A 20,106-nucleotide genomic window follows, 5' to 3' on the forward strand; every position below is an offset into this window, starting at 1 on the left:
GATTTGAATAATAATGTTAAGAATAATGTTTTTAAATTGTGGATATCTTTTATTATCCACAGGACATCTTCAAACAGGCGACTGAGGACCGACTGATCAGCGCCAATGAGCTGCCCTACTTCGAGGGCGACTTCTGGCCCAACGTGCTGGAGGAGAGCATCAAGGAGCTGGAGCAGGAGGAGGAGGAGAGGAAGAAGGAGGAGAACACAGCTGCTTGTGAAACTCCTGAGGTAAGAACTTTGTATAATGTTTGATAATGCGGTACTACAAGTCCACTGTTTAATCATATTGTCTTTGACAGCTATTTTGTCCTTAAACATTCCTATACAATATGAATATTATTTTTTCCACTACTTTGTAAAACCTGGAATATTGTTATTGTTATAACACATGGCCTCCTGAAGAACCAAAATCACTGTAATTTGAACTAACTTGACCGATGGAAAGACTGTCAATCATCCACACGATGAGAGAATATGCTAATTCAATACGCTGTTTTTCTCCTCAGGGTACGCCAGGTGACAGCAAAAATGCTAAGAAGAAGAACAACAAAAAGACAAATAAAAACAAGAGCAGTGTGAGCCGGGCCAATAAGAAGAAGCCTGGGATGCCGAATGTAGCAAATGATTTGTCCCAGAAGTTGTACGCCTCCATGGAGAAGCACAAAGAGGTCCGGCTTTTATCTGTTTTTCCTTCGTTTACATGTAATAATCAAGTAAATCTTTGAATACGTAAATTTCAGCTGGCACTCTGTGCTGACTTAATCAATTACTACATTGGGCCAAATTAAATTTGATATTACTACAAATAGTTAAACAAATCTGAACTTTTTGTTTGGGTAATATAATTGGGTAAAAGTTGATGTTTGAAATGGTTCATTAATTTAATGGTAAAATATCTGGTTTTATTTAACAGAAAATAATAGATAAAAAAAAAAATTTGATAGAGTAATCAATAAAAAACTTGTTTCACTTTATTTGTGCTTTGCTGACTCAAGTTCGTCTTTATTTCTCTCCGGTGAAGGTGTTCTTTGTCATTCACTTCCACTCTGGTCCCTTGGTCAACACCTTGCCGCCCATCGTTGACCCCGACCCTTCGCTCTCCTGCGACCTGATGGACGGCCGTGATGCCTTCCTGACTCTGGCCAGAGATAAGCACTGGGAGTTCAGCTCCCTCAGGAGGTGCAAGTGGAGCACCATGTGCATGCTGGTTGAATTGCACAACCAGGGACAGGATCGTTTTGTCTACACTTGCAACGAGTGCAAGCACCATGTGGAGACACGTTGGCACTGCACCGTGTGTGAGGTGAGTTGCTGCTATTTTTGTGCCTTACTGTGGTTTTACAAAATCACAACAGGTAAAACAATAAGGTGGAAGTCTGTTCAGTTTTTGATATACAGACAAGGGAAATTGACTTGATCACAGAGATCATATATGAAACTTATGATTAATATATTTTTGAAACTTTTTAACTCCTGTTAACTGTTTCCCTCTCCCTCCCTTTTTTTCAGGACTTTGATCTTTGCATCAGTTGTTATAACATAAAGGGCCACGAGCACCAGATGGTGAAGTGGGGCCTCGGCCTGGACGACGACAGCAACGGCCAGAGTGGAGAGGCCTCCAAGAGCCCGCAGGAGAGCCGACGCCTAAGTATCCAACGCTGCATCCAGTCCCTGGTCCATGCTTGTCAGTGTCGCAATGCCAACTGCTCCCTGCCATCCTGCCAGAAGATGAAGCGAGTGGTTCAACACACCAAGGGCTGCAAGCGCAAAACCAACGGTGGCTGCCCCGTTTGCAAGCAGCTTATTGCTTTATGCTGTTACCATGCAAAGCACTGTCAGGAGAACAAGTGTCCTGTCCCGTTCTGCCTGAACATCAAGCACAAGCTTCGCCAGCAGCAGCTGCAGCACAGGCTCCAGCAGGCCCAGCTGATGAGGAGGAGAATGGCCACCATGCAGGGAAGAACCATGCCGCTGCCATCCCCTCCGGCCTCAGCTGCCCCCAGTACCCCCACTTCCCATGGCCAGCCTAACACTCCCCAGACACCCCAGCAGCCACTCTCCAATCAGCCGCAGACGCCCAACTCATCAGGTGTCATGGCCCCTTCTTTTTCCAATGCACCTCGTAATGGCCAGCCTCAAGCACCAGTATCCCAGGGCAAGCCTGGGCCCCAGGCCTCCCCTCTACACCAGCAGCAGTCTCCTCTCCCCCAGCCGCCCCAGCCACCTCAGCAGATGCAGCAGCAGCCTCCCCTTGCTGCAGTCAAGATGGCGCGGCACATCGAGATGATGGCACAGGCCCAGCAGAACCAGCAGAACTACCGGGTCAACATGAACGGTTTGCCCATGAACCCCCAGCAGCCACAGCAGCGCATGACTGGACCAATTCAGCCACCCATGCAAATGGTGCCTGGGCCCAGGGGGCCGCAGGTGATGCAAACCGGCATGGCCCCAGGACAGTGGCCCGGAGCTGCAGGGCCCATGCAGGCAGCTCAGACTCAACAACCAGGCCTCGTCCCTGGCCAGACGCCACAGCAGGCCATGACCATGCAGAGAGCCATGATGCTACCAGGGCAGCAGCCTCAGCAGGGTCAGAGGATTCTGATAACACAGCAGCCAGGTGCCCGGCCACAAACACCCCAGAGACCTGGTGCTATCGCTCCCAATGCCCTGCAGGACCTCCTACGCACCCTCAAGTCTCCCAGCTCACCGCAACAGCAGCAGCAAGTTCTCAACATCCTCAAATCAAACCCTCAGCTAATGGCTGCTTTCATCAAACAGCGAACAGCCAAGTACCATGCCAACCAGCCACAGCAGCAGCAAGCAGGTCAGCAACAACAGCCCAGCATGCCTGCAATGCAGGCCATGGCCATGCCAGGAGGAGCAGTGCAGAGGCCGGGGATACCCCCACAGCAGCCGCAGCAGCCTCCTGCGCAGGGCATGGCAGCTTTAGGGGCTCAAGGACAGCTGTTGAACAACAACCCCCAGCTCCAGGAGCTCTACCGTCGGCAGCTCTTAAGACAACAACAGCAGCAGCAGCAACAACAACAGCAGCAGCAGCAACAGCAACAGCAGGGGGTGATGCCTCAGGGCCACCCTGGCCAGTTCCCTGCACAAACGCAGGGTACAGCAGCTACATATTCCCAGATCCGCATGCAGCAGCAGCAGCAGCAAATAGCCATGCAGACAGGCCCAGGAGCAGCTGGGGGTCCCATGGGCCAGCTCCCACCCTTGTCTCAGATGGCCCAGCCAGGCATGGGGATGGACCCCAGCCAGAACTTGCTGCATCAGCGAATGCTCCAACAGCAGCAGCAGCAGCAGCTTCCCCAGCAGCAGCAGGCCGTCCTCAAGCAGCAGATGGGCTCCCCCGCCCAGCCCAGCCCGATGAGCCCCCAGACCCACTTGCTGGCTGGCCAGCCCCAGGGTGGAGCCCACCTTCCTGGTCAGCCCACACTAGCCAACACCCTCAGCAACCAGGTCCGTTCCCCTGCGCCCGTCCAGTCCCCCTGTCCGCCTTCGCAACAGCCGCCACATTCCAGTCCATCGCCGCAGATCCAGCCCCAGCCCTCGCCACACTCGGGTTCCCCGCGCCCGGGACTCGGGGGCTCGCTGCAATCCATGGAGCAGGGACACTTGGGGACACCAGAACAGAGTGCCATGCTGCCGCAGCTTAACACACCCAACAGAGCAGGGCTGAACAGTGACTTGGGGATGGTGGGAGATGCTACAGGGGACACTCTGGAGAAGTTTGTGGAGGGATTGTAGCATTTCTGCTGGGAACACAATCTCACTCCCAGGACCCATCCTCCCAATGCTCTTCTTCCTCCTAGCTTCCCTTCGGACTCTTTATGCTGTTCGCTTTGTTCTTTCTATGGTTGAGAATGGTTTTTTTGTACTGAGTAAAAAGTTGTTGTAAAAAGAAAATTTGGTTGAGAAAAATACAAAACAAAAAAAAGTCAACACTTCTGGGGAATTGTTTCCTAAACCCAAGTGGAAGGGTGTTTCCTCCTTAAGATGTTGAGGAATTTGCAAGATGCTTCTAAGATAAAATTTAAATCACAAAGAATATATTTTTTGGTTGAGACCAAATGTGTTCAATACTCAATTTTATTTTTGGTTTGTTTTTGGTATGTTTCATGCCTTTCTCATTCTTCTTTCTTTTTTTAAGGAAAATGTACAATTTCATTATATTATTCATATCTTTTTATTTTGTACCTTTGGAAAAAAACTTAAAGCATATTTGTGTTGAAACTGTAAAATAATTTGTCTGGGAATTGGGCCAGGTTTTTGTTCTCAAACTGTCACTCCTGGCAATGTAATCTAGTGTTGTACCATTACTCCAAGACGATGCGTTCAGGGACAGGGACTGCTCCCTTCCTCTTTGTGTGTATGAAGAGCACTCAGTTGTATTAAAACTAGGAAATGGATTGCGCCAGGTTGTGTATACATGGGCATGTATGCAGGCACACATGAAGACACTGACACAAACCCTCACAGTCACTAAGAGAAACACAGCTTTGACTGGTTTCACCTACAAAGATGACAAAGGACTGCAATCTACATCTCAGTGGCCTGGAATTTGAAAAAAAGAAGTGTCTTGCAGGTGTAGAAAATTGTTGCTTTGACATTAAAAAGAATTTGTCATACATTTTTGTCATACAAATATTGTAAAGTGTAAAGAGTGAGAAAGAGACCAGCCCCCTAAGCTGAGGTGGAATGATCACCGGTTGTTCGTAGGCCACATCTCCAATCATGCCCCTTCCTCTAAATTGTACACTAAGTCGTGTGTTATCTAGGGATGAAGGACACGTTTGAGATTCACCCTGGAAAAATGTTAAATGTTTTGTCAACCCTCATTCCTCTCACATGAAAACTTGAATTAGGGGGATTTACTTTTTCTTCTATTGTAAATCAAGTTATTAAGCAAAATACTATAAATATAAGGAAGAGAGAATGAAATCACTGTATATACTGGTTAAAGACTCATTTCTTACTTATATACCATATTGTTAAATAAACTGTGTGCAGCAGAAGAACTCCAGGACTCTGTTGGCTAAATAATGACGGATCACTCATGTTTGTTTTAACTTGGCAGTGTTTTATCATCCAGTCACCAGCAACAATGTGGAGAAAAAAGTGTCTCAACTATACAACTCTGGTTGAGGCCCTGCGTCTGCACATTTCTGCAGCAAACATTTGATCCTGATGAAACCATTATTCGTGACATCATTTCGTACGTCTGATTGGAAAGGTGTGCAAATTTGCAGGTTTTGCCACGGTGAGGATAGTTTGTTGTGATGCAGCTCTTCTAAGGTGGAGCTTTTTGGAGACTATAAAAAGGTTCATTCTGTAGATTTTTAATCGCTTACTTGCAAGGATGTGTTGAAGGGTTAATACCCCCTCTGTTGTCTCCCCTTTTATTTGATTGAGTTTAATCACTTCCTGTATCAATGACAAAGTCAGCTCTGATCGAGTATAAAGTAAAGACTGCATATAACTTCCAGAAAACGCAGTAAAATTAGAACAAGTACTGATTCCAGTCCTATTGGAAAAATTTTGAATTCAATATTTTGAACCTATCAAAGGAATTCAAGTAAACATTGAAAAAATACTTTTTTCTGGATTCCAAGATAATACGTTTTGACACAAATATCAAAGAAAAGATGGAGGGAGGAAATACGGTTGTGGATGTGTAAATCCTGACAAAATTTTGAAATATACGATTTACGTGATCTGAGTAAAGTAGGTGACAGCTTCCAATCACTTAAGTTGATTACTTACAGCACATTGCACAAATTGGGCCTCGTTTAGAGATAATGCTGTTTGAGCAATAAGACAACACTGGTGATCTGCTCAGGGAAGGAATATCTGACCAGAGATTAAGATCACATCTGCCATAATGCAAGTCATTAAAAAAACTCAGTTAATTCAGTGGTCTTTTATTCTGCAAACTTTACATTAACAATAATCTATATCATGTATAAATACATTATCAATATGGCTGAAATGTGAGACATGTAGCTTTTTAAGAACTAAGTTAGATATCAATGCTGGATTTATTTTAGTTGTTTTATATCCCTGATGAATGCAAAATGAAAATGAGCTCATTACTATAATTAGATATATTAGACAAAAAATGGAGGCGTGCTCAGCTCAGGGTCTCTAATGGGACACTTCAATCAATACATATTCACTATTTGTGAATAGGAGTGATAATAAATATAATTTTACTTTTATCGCTCACTTAAAAGTTTTAATAGTTTGATTTAGAGAAATTCAGATCTTCGTGATTTTCTCCATGAAATTGAGCATCACTTTGTTGCTACTATGGTTACAGTATCCTAGAAGGACCATAATATAAAATGTACCACCACAAGTTGCTTGTTGTAAACAGCATCCTGTTTGTTGGGGTGAATAGAAAATATAAACAGTCATTCACAAATATTTAATTCAACACTTTTTACTAGATGAGCCTGCTCGCTACTCAATCAGGATTTACGGTCATGGAACAAGTTGTGACACATTACTCCGCGGTCTTAGTCACGTGACCTGCCGGACGACTACTCATTGGTTGGCTCCCAGTCACATGACGGGAAGCTCGCAGTGACGCGGCTGAGTGGGAGTCGTTTTGAAATGTAAATACACATCCATGAGCTTTTCGTCTGTTTTATTCTCCAACCGATGAACAAATGAAGTTATATTTGATTTAAAATGTCAGGAGAAGGACTAATGCAGCAGAGCCGAGAACCATGAGGCTGGAAGCTAAAGCGGAAGAGCTCATTCATTAAAACCTGGGTGAGTGTTGTGTATTAGCATGAGCAGCTAGCAGGCTAACTGATATTTTCACCATAAACAAACGACCTCAAACGTTATTTCTCTGGTAGAATGATCTTATCGAAGCTACGTTTGTAGATACAAGTTTGTACCAAACGATAACGTTGCTGTTTTATTAGATGTTGCTAACACGCCCCTGCTTATGTGGTCATGTGTATGTTGTGCTCAAATTATTAACAGGGCATTTTATATTCCTGCAAATCCCTATGTGGATTAAGGGAGACTTTCATTTTGAAGGTTCTGTTGTTATAGTTCATACTTTTCCTATTTATAAACCTGGGTGGAAAGTGTGTGAAAGGTAGTAGTCTGTTTTAAGTCACTAAAATACAGCAGTTAGATTTTTTTTTAACTTTACAAACTGTACAAATCATATTATTTCATGTTTAAATGTTGTGCTTTGTCTAGATTAGATGTGAAGTTACTTTAAGCCAACATAAAGTGAAGGTGCATATATTTTTACATTTGAGTTCTAAGATGTTTATTTGTTGTTTTCTTCTTCTTCTTCAAAAGAGAGCCAATGAATGCTTTGTTTTTCCATTTGCAAGTGTGTGTATTTATGCATTACTATTTTGGATATTGTAATATTTTCCGAATGTAATTTTTCTGTTATATTTTCTTTTCTTTTTCCTAGATGGGGTTGTGCTTCTGTCCCAGGAGGAGTGGCAGTTTCCCACTATACCATCTATCTTTGCAGGCTGGTCGTGACCAGCAGCTCCATTGGCCTTTCAATGGGAGGAAAACTTCACTATCATGGACGACTCTGACCAGGATTTTGTAGATCTTGCATCCAAGCTGCTGAAACGAGTCCGAAAGAAACCAGCTGAACCCAGGCCGCCACGGAGAGCAGAGCATCAGTCAGCCTCCAGTCAGGCAAGCGAGAGTGTCAAGAGGAGGAGAAACAACAAAAAGGATGGTGACTCTCGGCCAAAAGTCCCAGGGACCCAGTCTGTCTGCAGTGGGACTGGCTGTGACTCAGGAGATGCTGGGTCTTTGGCTGTGCCTTCAGGAGCCAGAGCTGAGAGAGTCCTGACAGCGGAAGACAAAGTGCTCCTCAGGATGCAACAGTTCAAGAGAGCCAGTCCTCAGAGGATGGTGCACAGGGACGCGACCCTGCCAACAAGCCACGAGAACGACTGCACTCCGAACCCACCGCCACAAAGACAAGGTGACATGACATGATGCTATTTGAACAGATTTCTAATCACTGTGTCCTTCACCCAGCACGCAGCAGAGACATATGCTGTGCTTCTCCCCCTGCTCCTTTTAAAAAGTTTTTGACTTTTATAAGGAGAATGTGGGATGTAAAGGTGGCCCTGTAGACAGACATATACTATAAGCTATATTGTTGTAATAATATAATGATAATAATTTAAAATAATTTTATTGATTTTCTTCCATGCAATTTTTACAGTTAAGGCTGCAACATGTTTGTATTAACACTAGAGAATGTGTAATGTGAGCAGGGTCGCTTGTCTGGACAAACCGACAAAGAATTCTCACCTGACTCTGCAGGTCTCTTAGTGTGTTTTTGCTCATGGTTCTCTTGTGCTTAGGTTTTTTCGTCTTTTGTATCTGTATGTGTTTTGAATCCGGTCCACCCTCGTCTCTGTGCGCAGATCCTCCACAACCCAGCACTTCTGGTCTCCACCCAGACAGTGACGAGGCGTTGGCCCTGCGGCTGCAGCAGGAGCTGGACAAGGAGGCAGCAGAGGCCGAGGTGGTGAACCTGGAGGACGGAGGCCTCTTCTTCTGTCAGATCTGCCATCGAGACCTGTCACACATGACCCCCGATGGGCGAACGCAACATATCAACAGGTTTGGACATGTATATTTTTTATTGTTGGTGCTCTGTTGGTGATCTGACTCCGAGAGATGACGAGCAATAGACTGTTGGTCACATTGACAGTGAGAATGATCCCTCTTTATAGGTGTTTAGATGACAGTGAAGAGAGCGCCCCACCCCCTCCTCCTCCCCCTGCTCTCCCTGAATGTCCGATCTGTGGTAAGAAGTTCAAGTCCCAGAAGAGTCGCTCGGCCCACCTGAAGCGCTGCTCCTCAGACATGGGCGTACTTCCAGCTGTCTTGCTGCAGGCTCTGCAGAGACAGGCTGAAGAGACCCAGAACGTCCCCACTGTCAACACAGCGTGAGTCAGCCTCATCATGTCAGTCCAGATACAAGACAACACCTTAATAAACCTCTGAGCTGACTGTCAGTAGCAATAAGTGATGCAGCTGCTCCATAAACATTTGTTGGCTTTTGATGGTGACTGTTTTCCTCCCTGCATGGACCAAGTTACTCTCATTGCTGGATTTCAGTCTGATTGAGAATGTTGAACTGAACCATGTCATGTTTCATTGCTCATCTTTTCCTACAATAAAAATAGATGGCTTATCACCAAGTAAGTTTGCACTAACAAAGTTTAATCAAACGTCACAGACGCACACAGACTGGAGGCACTAAAAGGAAAGGCCCTTCCAAGCCTGGCGTCCCAGCGAGGAAGAAGCCCAGGAAGAAGAGCGATCCTCTGGATGAAGACACCATGGTGGCTCTGGCTCTGTCCTCCACCCTGCTGGAACAGGAGAGGGAGGCACAGAGAGGGTTAAAAACAGAGGTCACTGCCGTTCACACCTCCGTGACTCCAGTGCTGAAACCAGACACAGGTACAGTAGTAGAGTTTTTATAATACATCATCAAATATATTAGAGGAACTTTTAGAAATGATTTCTTAGCTTAAGCTATGTTTTTATGAAATTACCTTCTCGGTTGAATTATTTTTATTTCTCACACTTCGGACCTGTGTCTGATTAATTCATCTCAGACCAGATACCCTTGTGTGTCTGGTATTAACATCATCCTTGGAGATAATTTTCCTAGGATGTATAACCTGCCTTTACTTTGCTTTATCCTCTTCTTTTTAGATTGGCCATGTTAAGACAGAAGAAACCAAATTTAGGAACTTAGTTAATTATATGTGAACAATTAAACAGGCTGGATTTTAACACAGGAGTTTTTACACATTTGTCTAATGTGTGTCTGTGAATTTATTGTGTTAATAATGTGGGAGTTGTAAAGCATTTTACTTTGTTTAACTTGTGAAACCGTAGAAGCAGTTTTCTTTTTATCTTTGTCATTGCTGGAAGAAATATTTCAGAACACAATGTATTCTGTGTCCGCATGTGTGTGTTAACTTTGGCGAGGCCTGAAGTTGTGTCTCTACTAATATCTGTTGGACATTTAACATACAAAGACATGACATAAACTGTGGGAAACGATTGGTTTTAGAATACAGTTGTATTATTGTCTGGGTAGTAGCCAAATGCATAGATGAGTACAAATTATACGTAATTAGCCAATTTATTTGCAGACTTATGGACTTGGAGATGTCTGTGAAGATTCTTGGGTATATGAAAGAAACTGAACTTGCTTTCTAGATCTGAAGCTGAAACATCTTCAGTAACTTCAAGCAAATCCAGTTGCCTTTGATTAGAACTAGAAAAAGCCTCTCTTGTGCAGACGGCATGTAAACCTGTCTCCTCCACCTGGTGCAGGTAAAGGGCGTAGAAAGAAGAAAAAAGGAGCCGTCCCTCGTCCTCCTCCGCTCCTGCTCGTTCAGGATGCTCAGGCGGCCCTGGTGAGGCTGCAGGAACGTGTCTCTGCTCTCCTTCTACACAGCCGGGCCCCCTCTCCCCCCACCCCGACCCGCTGCCCCAGCAGCCTGTGTGGCTTGAGCAGGGCGGCCCCCCTCTGGCAGAAAAGCACACTGCTGAGCAGCAGCTTCACCTGTCAGTCAGATTTCTACACTCAGGAGCTCAGAGAGTTCATTACTCCTTGGGAAACCCCAAAGGTGAGAGATCACAGACTTGATTACATATCGTGTTATATTATGTCTGTCAGGTTTCAGTGGGGAACAGAAATAAGACTGGAGTTAACACTGTCTGGTCTGGTTGTGCAGATTCATATATAAAGTGTCTGAAACTAAGGGAATTACTGTTATTGATCAGTAGAATCTGACAGCAGAGCCAACTTTCCAAATTTGGGTTAGTGAATTTATCAAGACGCCTTTTAAACCTGATGTGGCATAAAACCAAGCATGACATATTCATTAAAGACGAGGGAGACAGTTGCACTGATAGCTGCTTCTCATATATTTTATCCTGTTCAGTTTACATCCTCATCCATGATATTGAACTTGACTTCACTTTTTCATCCAAAAATGCACCCAATTATGCAACCAAAACTCACAACACTGACTTCACTTGTGTCCCTGAAAGACAATGTCAATAATTTGACAAAAAAGACACACTTGCATTACAATATACTGTTTTTGAAGGTTTTATTTGTTTATCATTTTCCTTTCTGCACAAACCAACATTTTATCACAGTAAAAAAAACGACATGAATCATTAATGCTACAACGTGCTTCTGTAGGCTTTATTTTAATCCTAAACTAACATATTCACTATAGATAAATTGGTCTCAGACTTTTGGACCCCACTGCACATGTATAGTATACTGTGACTATAGATATATAGTCGAGTTTAACTGACAAAACAGCACGTAGATAAGAATAGAGAAAAATGAAATATGGGCTGATGCATTTATTTTGCGTCAAAGCAATGAAAAGTGATCCACTGTTCTGAAAAAGTGATAAACTGATGAGAAATGTGTGTAATTTATTTTTTCACAATTTCCATTTGTTTTATTTGCTTTTAATTATGTGTAAAATGTGAGCTTTCATGACTCATTGAATATTTGATTTTAAAAAGTTACATAACAGTTGAGTTAGATCTAAACTGATCTCTTCCACCTTTAGACTGCTGCAGCCCCTTTGAACGCTGGAAACAAGTCTGAGTCTTCTCTGCGACCTCTGACTGAAGGAACTCCTGTGGCAGGGGCCAGGACCTCCATCCTGCCTTCTTCCTCCCAGACTGCAGCCTCCTCCTCGGCTCCCTCCACCCCGGGCACGGGGCAGCACCCAGTGGGCAGCCAGGCCCTGAGGGACCTGATGGAGCTGGCTGAAGACGGCATGACCCTCACACAGTGCAGATACATACACTACACTACCTCGGGCAGTGACAAAAGTAACTCATGCACACATTACACAAACTGTATTCTCATGAAATGTGTGTTTACCTTTGGGGGGGGGGGGTGCCTTTATCCTAATAAACACTACAGTCATTCCTGAATACTTGCTTAGCACATGCAAAGAAAACGGATAATTATTTGCTCTTTAACCTGTTATTGTTGTCAGTTTGAGTTGTGTCCTGTTGTTGTTGTAGTTGTAAACCTTTAATCATGCATTAGGCACTTGCCCTATACTCTTCATCTAACAGAGTGAGTCAGTTTTCACATAACCTGTTACTTAAAATTGATGGATTTATTCTGCATGGACTGTACAACTAGTGTGCATGTATATATTTATGCTTTAGGCTCAACACAGTCAATTAAATGTGTTTATTCTGGGTATTAAATCATAACAAAACGGTTAATATTACATTGATGTATGCTCAGCATGGTCTTACAGAAAATGTTTAAACTGCTCAGCTTTTGTTTAAAAAAATAGGTATTTCCTTCAGGAGAAAGGTTGAGAACATTCTCCCTTCTTCATACACAAGTAGCGCTGGGCAATTAACCAAAAATGTATCGAAACCGACATTGATAACCTCTAACCGACTTCATTTTGCTCATGTCAGTTCGGTTAATACTTTCCCCAGTGCAGGCATTCACGAACTGTCAGGTTTCCACTACGTTCTGTGCTGTTTTACTCTGCCTTAATGTCCTCCCTCCTCATTCCCCTGCTGACCTGCACTCACTTTACACCTAAACAATAAACACGTTTACTAATCAGAAGTTATTATGACCTGAACAGTACTTAAGTTTACTTTGTGTTTGATTCACTCTAGAGTTTATGAGACGCGTAGTCAAACACATTGAAAAAAACATAAGAAACTAACAAATTTCAACATTTTGTGCGTAAGCTCTTCAGCTGCCACACAACACGAGACCTAACGTGACGCTCACAGCCAGGACATCAGGGTTAAAGTGACTTGAACAATCCAATTCATGAATCGACAGCATCGATTAATAACTAATTAAGCCGACACACACACACACACACACACACACACACACACACACACACACACTTCTCTCCTGCAGACAGGAGAGAAGTTCTTCCCGTTGATTATGAGGTAACGCAGTGTTTTGACTTCATTGTAAAAGCAACCAGCATTTATGATTTCAGTTGTTTTTTATAAAGATCAGTTCTACTTGTAAGTGATTAGAAAAGAACAGAAGAGCAGAGTCACTTGTTGACTGGTGCTGAGTGATCAGCCTCATTTGTAACCTTTACTTTGATTACCTCGTAATCGAGGTAACAGTTTGAAATAATCGTGATATTGATTTGAAGTCATATCGCCTAGCCCTATACACAACTCTACAAAGAAACATTTCTTACATTTCCTTTTTTAATGATTGGCATATACTGCTACTCTCTGGTATGCTGCATAGTTAAAGTTCAGATCATGATTGTCTCTGTTCCCACAGACGAACAGAGCAGAGCCAGTCTGTCTACAAACCTCCTGGAGGAGTCAGAGGAGCAGGCTGACATATGTGTGAGTGGCTTCCTGCCAGAGGCGGCACACACACACTCAGAAAACACACAGAGACAAGCACAGAGGAAAAGTGACAAGCCACGTGGAGATGAAGAGCGAGGCAGCCACCGATCGGTAAGACCAGTCATAATCACATTAAGCTGAAGTGATTCTCATCTTCAGTTCAGTGCAGATGTATCCACTAATAGATACAGTGTCACCATTTAATCTCCATTAAAAACATTGATTGTGTATCTTTGGTTCCTCTGTAGGTGGCACTATCGAGACTGGAGTCAGACCTGAGCAGCATGGTGAACAACCCTCAGCTCAGTGATGTGCAGATCCAGGTCGACAGTGGAGACGTCTACTTTGCCCATTCCTTCATGGTGTACGCCCGCTGCCCCCTGCTGGCAGAAATGGTAAAAATGATCCAACATGAGTGAAGCTCTGTTACTAGTTTCGAGTTACATAATTAAGTAGAAATCCACTATTCTTCAGTTTTCATAGTTTGCTTTTCAGCAATAAATGCAGTAAAACTGACAGAGGACCTATTAATGACTGACATATGTCACTGTCACAGTACTGGACACAGTTTCTGTACCTCCGATTAAGCTGAGCAAATGTTTTCTGATGCATGTCACAGATGTTTAGCTCAAACAACTTGAGTGGTGATGTGTGGACCTGAAGTAATCAAATCCAATCTTGGAATTTGTATTGAATATAATGTGTGTTTTTTACAACACAATACAATAAAAACAAATTTCCAGTATCCAATATTTGCCCAGAACTTCTATCAATATTTCTTACTCTTTGACTTTCAACTCATCATTTCCTCTGTCTTCCTTCCTCTGGTCCTCTCCCAGCTACATGAAGGTGGTTTCGGGGTGCAGGAGGAGGGTTCGTCTGCAGCCCAGAGGGTGTTGATGAGCGACGTCCCGGGACAGGCTGTGTTCGCTCTGCTGCAGTACCTGTACACGGCCCACTGCTCCATCCCAGCCTCACTGCGACCTCACATACTAGAGCTGGCATCAAGGTAAGTGTAGAGATTAAAGCACAGATATTTAATATTAGATTTTTATAATAACCTTGCACTTTGATCCCTTTTTGTTTTAAGACCATAATCATAATGCCCCCTCACATCAAACAACACTTTGTACGTGACGTTTATTTCAAGTTAAAAAGACAAGAAAAAGCTGCAAATTCATTCTATCATTTATGCGAAGACTCTTCTCTTTTTGTGTTTCATTAAGGTTCGACTTGCAGGAGCTGCAGCAGCTTTGTGAGTCACAGACTCCTGAACAGGAGGCAGACTACACGAACCAGGGCGAGAACGCCAACGACCAAACAGACCAGGCCTTCATGGTGCTCCTCCGCTCTATGTGGAATGAAGAGGATGAGGAAGACGAGGGATTAGATACTGATGGTGGAGATGATGAGGAGAGAAGGTTGGAAGAAGAAGATCATCAAACCGATGATGTCACATCTGGTGAAAGAGAGATCTGTGAGGAACAGGTGAACGAGGAAGAGCTGGAGGAGATCTACGAGTTTGCAGCAACACAGAGAAAGAGGGAGGAGGAGAAAGACTCAGTAGAGGACGATGAAGAGCAGGAAAAGGTAGATGATGGAGAGGAAGAACTGACAGAAGCTAAAAGAGACTTGAGCAAGAAAACTCCAAAGCCGAACTCTCAACTTGAGCCAGACCCCAGCCTGGATATCACCTACAGCCGCCTCTTCTCAGACACTTGGGGAGTCTACGAGGACAAAGACCCCTCTTCCTTGTCACCTTCAACCTCAAGCCCACCAAAGACACACACCGTACATTACCAGAAACACCAGTCCTCTCATAAACCGTCATGTGAACTCTCTGGCAGAACTTTGCGTCAGTCCTCACCAAGCGGATTCGATGCCTTTTCCCAGAGCCCTCCACCCAGTACGTCCAACCTGCCTGTGGCAGGTCTGTCCCCTGGCCAGGTGGGGGACTCAGGAACCGATGCTGTTGAACTGGACGTGCCTAAACAATGTCTGTCTTTGAAGCGAGAAGGCCAAGATCCTCGTAGTATTTGTGTTCCTGTTTCTCCTGATTCACCCCCCAAAAAGAAGGAGCCAGAGCTCATAGTTTTGTCCGACTCAAGCGAGGAGATGGAGGTAGATGTGGCTGTTCTAAGACCCTGCAGTCCTTCGTCACATTCTCCTTGCACTGTCCAGAAGCTGCAGAGTTACACCCAAATCAAACCTCAGTCAATCCCGAAACCTACAGAACCCCTCATGGAGAATAAAGTGTCCCGTAGTTTAGAGTTAAATCCTGGTGATCCATCTGCAGCCTTGGGTCAAGGTCATCCAGGTTCCGGTTGTGATCCGAGTCCAGACTGTTCCCCTGAAGTCTCCTGGCTGATCCCGTCCACACCGGTGCAGCATGAAAGATGCAGTAGGACCAGCTCCAGCAGGTCCAGCTCCACACAGACCAAAAGCAGCATTTGCAGGACACAGCTGTTCCCTAGTGGCGATTCGTCTTCTTCACGCTCTTCTCTCTTCTCTTCCCCTGCTCTACCACTTCACAACACACTTCACAACTCCAGCAGTACTGCCCACGTTGGCCTAACAGAGCGCAGCATTCCCAGGTTGAAACTGGAAGAGACCGCTCCCTGTAGCTCCAGCTTGGATCTCAACTTTTCCCCTCAAAGAACCAGTAGTTATGACGGAAGTAAGAACAGAGAAATGTCTGCAGTTCTCCCGCACAAACTTACACTTGCACTCCTCTCAAGCTCATCTCACCGTCATCCCCTCCAAGCTTCCTCAAAGCAGGAGACACCCCAGCACGTCCAGCAGCAGCCCTACAGCAGCACTCCCCTGCACACAGGGCTCCGACAGTTCCCTGTTCTTCTTGCTGCCTCCCCGCTCAACAGCAGCCTCGACAAGCAGAGGTCAACCAGTCAAGGGGGGGATAGGGCGTCATCTGAGAGCCCAGAGAAGACAGAGCTACGGAGCTTTCATCTCTCCCCATTGTCCTCACCCTCTTCATCTCACAGAGGTCTTCATAGTTCACAGAAACATAAGTCCTCCAGTGAGAGTCGACGTTCTGTTGAGTCCAGCAGTCATCAGAACACAGGGGATAAGCTCAAAAGAGGGGGAAGCAGAAATGAGTGGACAGAAAGCGAGTGCAAAAATAAAGACTCACGTGATGAAGGACAACAGGCGGAGGCAAAAGAAGAAAGTGAGGAGGCAGAGATTGCCCAGTCTAGTTTCCAGCAGAGCTTCATGGACGAGCCTCCCATTGCTTTCAATGACTCGTGGGGCCTTGACGCCTGCGTGGAAGCAAACCCCGGCTGCTTCAGTCTGAGGCTGGAGGACAGCGGGGGATCCAGCCGGCAGGAACGTAGCCTGGAACGAAAAGAAACAACCTCTGTTGACTGTCATCCTCCACCATCTAGTCACTGTATCCAGTCATCGAGCAGCTGCGGCGATTTGGTGAACTCCTCTCCATCTAAAGCCCACAGTGCACAACCAGCCACCAGCGCACAGGCTCATAGAAACGCTTCCTTCACCCCGTCACCACCAGACACGCACAACAGCTTCATGAACCCGCAAATGTGGGACAGCTGGGAGGAGGAACAAGAGGAGGCTCTTCCTCTCTCTTGGAGGTTGAACCCTCCTGCTCAGCTCAGAACGCCAGGTATGGTTAGGTTACTAAAACAGAATAATCATTTCCAAATGAGTGTAAACAGAAGCAGGCACAGCAGCTCAAAGAGCCTTCATAACAATTAGAGCAACTTAAAATGTAATTGTAAAAGAAATTCAGATGTGTAAAATGTTTTAAAGTGTCATTCTCTGCCCATAAAGAAGAGTTGAAAACCACAACCTTCACGCAGGAGCAAAAATCTGTCTTCAAACTTAACAAAAATGATTATGTGAAATCTATTGCGATATTGATCAATATACACTAATACTGAAGTTTTTATCTTGGTAAAGGTTTTGGCCATATTGTCCAGCCCTACTTTTACAACAGAGTTTGATAACGGAAATCTTTCATCTGTCCAAAATAATCATCAGCAGATACTGAGGCTCAGATGTCAGTTCCTTAGTGTCAAACAATTTTTTCACTGATGTTTGACAAACTTATTGATGTTTAAAAGATATTGAAGTTACGTTTCAGTGACAGCAGCCTCAAAAGACCACAGGGAATTCAGCCCCAAGGTCAGCTGTGTGAAATATAAATATAAAGTGTCAGGTGCAAGAGTCACACTTTAGTTCAGACATTATTTGTCTCAATGGCTTTACGGTTTGTCTCTATCCTCATTTCTGAAATGAGTGGGAAACAGGAAAATGACTCAGTTCAGTGGATGAGGAAAGTTTAAGGAAAGCAGGTAGATATCTTTTGTAGATTAAATTATGGTCAAGAAATCAACAGCTGTAGTGCTAATGAAATATCATCTTGTTTCTGTCTCAACAGCATCATTGCACAATAAAAAGCACTGCTCCATGGTGCCCATCACTCCCATGCCCCACTACTCTGACATGGACACACCGGATCTCAAGAACAAACTCAACAGGTCAGTCAGTTCACTCTCATCTCTGCCCTCATGTGAAAGAGTCGCTGAACCTTCTTTACCCTCATGTTTTTCTTTTTTAATCAAATGCTATTAACTGAGGGACTATCCGATTACCTGGTGTCACTGTCAACTTAGTCTGTCTGGCTTTCCTCCTCTTTCTCAGCTTGTTTTCCTCCTCTCCATCTGTTGTCTGACTGTCTCCTCTGTGCAGGTTTGGCGTTCGGCCTTTACCCAAGCGCCAGATGATCCTCAAACTGAAGGAGATCCACCAGTACACCCACCAGCTGGTCAGTTCAGACTCCGAGGACGAGGCACCCTCTGCGGGGCGTGCTGCTAAGAGGAAGCCCCCCCCTAACACCAGTTCAGCGGCTCCTGGCAGCCAGACAGTGAAGTTTAAAGAGCCCATAGCGCCGGCTGCCGTCTCCCCTCTGAAACAGCGAGCGGAGGAGGAGGAGGAGGCGGGAGAGCTGCTCTCTGCCTCACAGGGGTCCAACACCTCTTCAACAGCCGCCAGTGAAGAGTCTGGAAGGTACAGCGTGAATTGCCTCAGGTGTTACGCAGCTCCATGCTTGAGTCAGTGCACAATTGTTTTGTTGCTTTACAGATTTTCAGAGGGTTCAGTTGATATTCTGTTCACTGGCACAGACAAGTGTTCTAGCTCGTGGTTCAAAATGACACCATGAAACAAAAGTTTTGATCACTACTAGAAATCCTGTCACATAACTGCACAGGCTGCGCCCAGGTTGACTGAGGGACGGACTAGGACTATAGCGGTCAATGCTTCTATGAATTGCTTGTAGAAATAAGCTTTTTTTAACATCTACCACAATCAAAACAACGGTACCACGATTCAGTTTCGCTGTCACTGCCCAGAATGAGATGCGCTGCCTCACAGTATGTTGGGGTCTTGGCTGGTGCATAGTCAAAGTGGGTTGAAGACGCGTCTGTCCCGATGGCCTCACGCAGGATACATTAAGTTTGAGTCGCTTTATCCATATGGAGTAGAGCTCGCAAGAAATACATCTGATAATCAAAACATAATTTGTCACCTGTCAAACACATTTGCTCCTTATGTATTTTGGTTTTCCTGTCTCAGATTATTTTAAACTATGATATATCTGTGCATCTTGGACTACTCGTCAGACGAAACTATCAATTTAGGTCCTATTGGGTTCTGGGACGTTGTTCTGGTCGACTTCGTGACATTTTATAGACAGAATGTTTGATTGTGAAACTATTCTGTAGATAATGGTAAGATTATAGAGAAGTACTAGAAGTATAATCAAGTAGGTAACAGTTATTGGAGGTAAAATGGGGCAGATTGACAACATTCAACAATACATTTTCAATTAGTGGTGTAAGATGGTGTATTATCACATCAAATGGGAGTGGTACTTGGTGTAGTTTTGAAATAACTTTCATTGATAGTGTCTTTTTTTAACCACTTTGCTCCCTCTTATCAGGTCCAATCCAGAGCTGTGCCTCACTTCCGATGGCGACTCAGACAGTGATGGCGTCTCTGCCTCCCAAGCTGTGACTCAACTTCAGGACCGCCTCAAGGCCGTGCGTTCCTTCATCCTGTCGGACTCCGGACTGTACAGTCAGATCCTCCAGTACCAGCCTCTGGTCCTCTCCCAGCTCCAACAGCGACTCAAGGCGGCCGGGATCCGCCTGGGCGCCGCCAAGCTGGTGGACTACCTGGACTCTCAGTGCATCACCTTCACCACGGCCAAGCCAGGCCACTCTGCACCCAGCCGCAGACGGGCCAAGAGGACGAAGGCAGCGGGTGTAAGAGGAGCAGGCAGGAAAAAAACTGTTACAATTTCTCTTTAAAACACTATGACGGAGAGTGGCCGGTTTTACTTCAGGGTTTGGAACATTTGTCTGACAAGGACTTTCCGGAAAAGAAGAGGTCGTTAGATTCTGAACATTTTACAAAAGATTGTGGGTTTGCTCCTGATCAACTCGATTCCTCAAAAGTTGATCACAGTTTTACCAGTTTGTTTAAAATGGAGGACAGTTTGGTTTAAGGTTTGACTGACTGAAAATAAAGAATTACAAAAAAGGTAAATGTTCAAATGCTCAGTGGTAAACAAAAGATCTTTTCATTCAAAACTGATTCCTCAGTCAAT

General features: G+C 44.7%; 2 protein-coding genes across 11 annotated transcripts in view; both read left to right on the forward strand.

Annotated features, from left to right (window-relative positions):
* The window catches only part of crebbpa (CREB binding protein a), a 52,195-nt gene extending 47,160 nt beyond the window's left edge, over positions 1 to 5,035 (forward strand). For 5 of the 6 annotated variants that reach the window (XM_034585247.1, XM_034585253.1, XM_034585267.1 and 2 more), the window contains 4 exons: positions 63 to 230; positions 509 to 670; positions 1,024 to 1,305; positions 1,512 to 5,035. In XM_034585247.1, the coding sequence (XP_034441138.1) occupies positions 63 to 230; positions 509 to 670; positions 1,024 to 1,305; positions 1,512 to 3,764 (2,865 nt within the window). In that variant the 3' untranslated portion in view covers positions 3,765 to 5,035. The remainder of the gene's footprint in view (positions 1 to 62; positions 231 to 508; positions 671 to 1,023; positions 1,306 to 1,511) is intronic. The other variant, XM_034585276.1, reaches the window with a different exon arrangement.
* On the forward strand, positions 28 to 20,038 carry slx4 (SLX4 structure-specific endonuclease subunit homolog (S. cerevisiae)). 5 transcript variants are annotated; one of them, XM_034585318.1, is made up of 15 exons: positions 28 to 38; positions 6,718 to 6,794; positions 7,465 to 7,998; positions 8,450 to 8,648; positions 8,762 to 8,977; positions 9,271 to 9,494; positions 10,383 to 10,678; positions 11,648 to 11,915; positions 13,381 to 13,562; positions 13,700 to 13,846; positions 14,291 to 14,460; positions 14,678 to 17,097; positions 17,875 to 17,974; positions 18,186 to 18,503; positions 19,438 to 20,038. In XM_034585318.1, the coding sequence occupies exons 3-15, from the start codon at positions 7,584 to 7,586 to the stop codon at positions 19,805 to 19,807; spliced, it is 5,325 nt and encodes a 1,774-aa protein (XP_034441209.1). In that variant the 5' UTR covers positions 28 to 38; positions 6,718 to 6,794; positions 7,465 to 7,583; the 3' UTR covers positions 19,808 to 20,038. The 5 variants fall into 5 exon arrangements, with proteins under 5 accessions (XP_034441209.1, XP_034441189.1, XP_034441198.1 ...); XM_034585307.1 differs by lacking the exon at positions 28 to 38 and adding an exon at positions 6,575 to 6,634; XM_034585337.1 differs by lacking the exon at positions 28 to 38 and adding an exon at positions 6,577 to 6,634 and having other exon boundaries at positions 7,528 to 7,998.
* The last annotated feature ends 68 nt before the right edge of the window (positions 20,039 to 20,106 follow it).

Source organism: Hippoglossus hippoglossus, chromosome 1 (genome assembly GCF_009819705.1).
Source record: "Hippoglossus hippoglossus isolate fHipHip1 chromosome 1, fHipHip1.pri, whole genome shotgun sequence".
NCBI lineage: Eukaryota > Metazoa > Chordata > Actinopteri > Pleuronectiformes > Pleuronectidae > Hippoglossus > Hippoglossus hippoglossus.